The 2,816-nt window shown below is 38.9% G+C and overlaps 1 protein-coding gene across 3 annotated transcripts in view; it reads right to left on the reverse strand.

The window, feature by feature from the left end:
• Positions 1-2,816, reverse strand: part of LOC128247021 (leucine-rich repeat and coiled-coil domain-containing protein 1-like) — a 797,355-nt gene that overhangs the window by 452,818 nt on the left and 341,721 nt on the right. For all 3 annotated transcript variants that reach the window (XM_052965583.1, XM_052965578.1, XM_052965575.1), the window contains exon 2: positions 2,143-2,314. In XM_052965583.1, coding sequence (XP_052821543.1) covers positions 2,143-2,299 — 157 coding nt within the window. In that variant the 5' untranslated portion in view covers positions 2,300-2,314. The remainder of the gene's footprint in view (positions 1-2,142; positions 2,315-2,816) is intronic.

Consider the following 2,816-nt stretch of genomic DNA (forward strand, 5'->3'; position numbering starts at 1 on the left):
CATAGAGAAAGAGCCGGACTCTAACATAGATTCAAGGCTCCTTCATTGGAAATTTTATCAACATCATCTAGGTATTTGTGCATATGTGTGTGTGCAGTATTTCGTGTTAGTGTATGCGCAGATTTGTATGTTTGTTTTATGGATGCGTTTTTATGTCTAGATGCATGCATATGTATTTATGTGCTAAATTCTTGGAAAGTTTTACATATCTTTACAGTTCCATTGATGGCTTGAATCTGTAGTCTTCTAATCAGCCTTTTTCTTTCTGGTTTTGAGAACCCTAATTTTTCCAGGTTTTATGTATGTATGTATGTATGTATGTATGTATGTATGTATGTATGTATGTGATTATGAATATCAACATTAGTACTTGTGTTCTGTGTGCTAATAGATAATACGACGTATCGTTGTTTTTACCAGTTAGCTATAAAGACTACAACTTCTCATATTTGTATGTATTTAGTTTTCAAAAACTTCGACTGTATAGTCTTCCCTTGCTTGTTGTTTTTAAACAGTAAATACTTCACGAAAGAGTTTTGGTTTATTATTTGCATGGATAATCTCACTTAATTGAAATTTTTCAATTGGTCATATTATGTTTCCATAAATTTCCTTTTCGAAGTGAAATAATTTCATTACTGTGGAGGCGCAATGGCCCAGTGGTTATGACAGCGGACTCACGGTCATAGGATCGCGGTTTCGATTCCCAGACCGGGCGTTGTGAATGTTTATTGAGCGAAAACACCTAAAGCTCCACGAGGCTCCGGCAGGGGATGGTGGTGAACCCTGCTGTACTCTTTCACCACAACTTTCTTTCACTCTTACTTCCTGTTTCTGTTGTGCCTGTAATTCGAAGGGTCAGCCTTGTCACACTGTGTCACGCTGAATATCCCCGAGAACTACGTTAAGGGTGCTCAGCCACTTGCACGTTAACTTCACGAGCAGGCTGTTCCGTTGATTGGATCAGCTGGAACCCTCGACGTCGTAAGCGACGGAGTGCCAACAACAACAGTTTCATTACTATGAAGAAAGGGAGAGATCCAACGTTTTGGGCGACAATCTCTTCAAACATGTCTGCCGGTGTAGACAGCCACCAGTTTCAGATTTATCTTTCACTTAAGTCCTGATTTTCAGAGGGTGTAGAAACTACAGTCAGAGAATACAGGAATACGAACTATCTCAGGCCATTGCATTATACTGTATTTCTTTTTCTCTACTAGTTAGTGACTGGTTCCCCTCCTTATCAATCATTGAATTTTATGTGACTCCCAGGAATCCATTAGTCTCTAAATGAGAGACCTTCGGTGATTGGATGCTAATGTCATTTGTCATGTCTCTCAGACAAACACATTCATAATCAACTATGAGAAAGTTTTAAAAAATGAATCTGTAGCACCATTTTATACTCTCTTCCACTCCAGTCTTCATTGACCTACTTTTTATTGTTCATCAATGAGCATAGTAGTGATATTACAGATTTCTTGTGCGTAAGTTAATTATAAATATTCAGTTACATTTTTCAGCTTTAAAGTATCCAAGCATTTTGGTGGTGATTTCAGCAGCAATGGCTCATGAAGTCGAACAGAGGGACAATAGTATAGACTCTTTAAGAATTATTACGAAGGTGGTGATGGTAGAGGCGGTTATTGTGGTGGTGGTGGTAGTGGTGGAGATAGCAGTATTGATAATGATAATCATGGTAGCGGTGATGGTTAGACTGTGGTGATTTTGGTAGTGGTGATAGCGTGGTGGTGGTGGTGGTGATGGTAGTGCCTTTGAAAGTGATGGGTGAGGTGTCGCTGGTGATGACGAGTGGTAAAAGTTGTAGCGATGGTGCTGAGAGCGATAGTGGTGGGGATGATAATGACGAAGGTGATAGTAATGGTGGTAGTGATAGTGGTTGTAATAATGCTGGATGTGGTGGCAATGGTGGTGGTAGTAGTAGTAATGATGGTGCCAGTGATTGTGGTTGTGGGGAACCATGGTTAAAGTGGTGGTGGTGGTGGTGGTGGTGGTGGTGGCGGTGGTGGTAGTGGGTCATTGTGATGGAGATACCGTAGTGGAGGTGATGGTGTCGGTGACACTAATGGCGGCTAGTGATCACGATATATATATATATATAAGCAATAAAAATGAACCTACTTGTAGTAAGAGTACTATGTTTTCGTGGTACACGTTCCCACCTGGTGTAATTGACTGCTGCAGAATGGGCTGCAATATCGAGATCTGTGAGAGTCGACACTGTTGTGGGGCGACGGTTAGAGTCAGTGAAATCGTTGAAGAAGTTTACCAAAGACATTTTGAACAACTGTAGCTGGAAGGAAAGAAAAGTTTGGTTAGAATATATAATAATCTCAATATATCTCTTGTCATGCTACATAGTTATTGTCACCGCTGATATGGAAGTCTAACGGTAAAGAAATATAGGAGGTAAAAACCTACGCGAAGTCGACTACTGTAAAACAAATTAGCACGTGAAAGCTGAGATCAGGCCGAAGAGTCAGAATATCTTTGGCAGTAAAGTCTGCAAAAATTCGATTATAAAAGAAGAGGCAGAACAGAAGCCAAATATATTTCATATCCTGATATTGAGAGTGTGAAAGTCTGGAAACGTTGATTATGGATCTAGGAACTTTAGTGCAACAACAATAACAAATAAAACAAATGCAAACAAATGAAAAAAAAAACACGAAAATACGGAAGATCCTTAATAAAAAAAACATGTAACTTAAGCATATATTCACAGGCATAGATGCTTGCTTATATATGTGTGTGTATGTATATATATATATATATATATATATATATATATATAT

This window comes from Octopus bimaculoides, chromosome 1 (genome assembly GCF_001194135.2).
Source record: "Octopus bimaculoides isolate UCB-OBI-ISO-001 chromosome 1, ASM119413v2, whole genome shotgun sequence".
In the NCBI taxonomy this organism is placed as follows: Eukaryota; Metazoa; Mollusca; class Cephalopoda; order Octopoda; family Octopodidae; genus Octopus; species Octopus bimaculoides.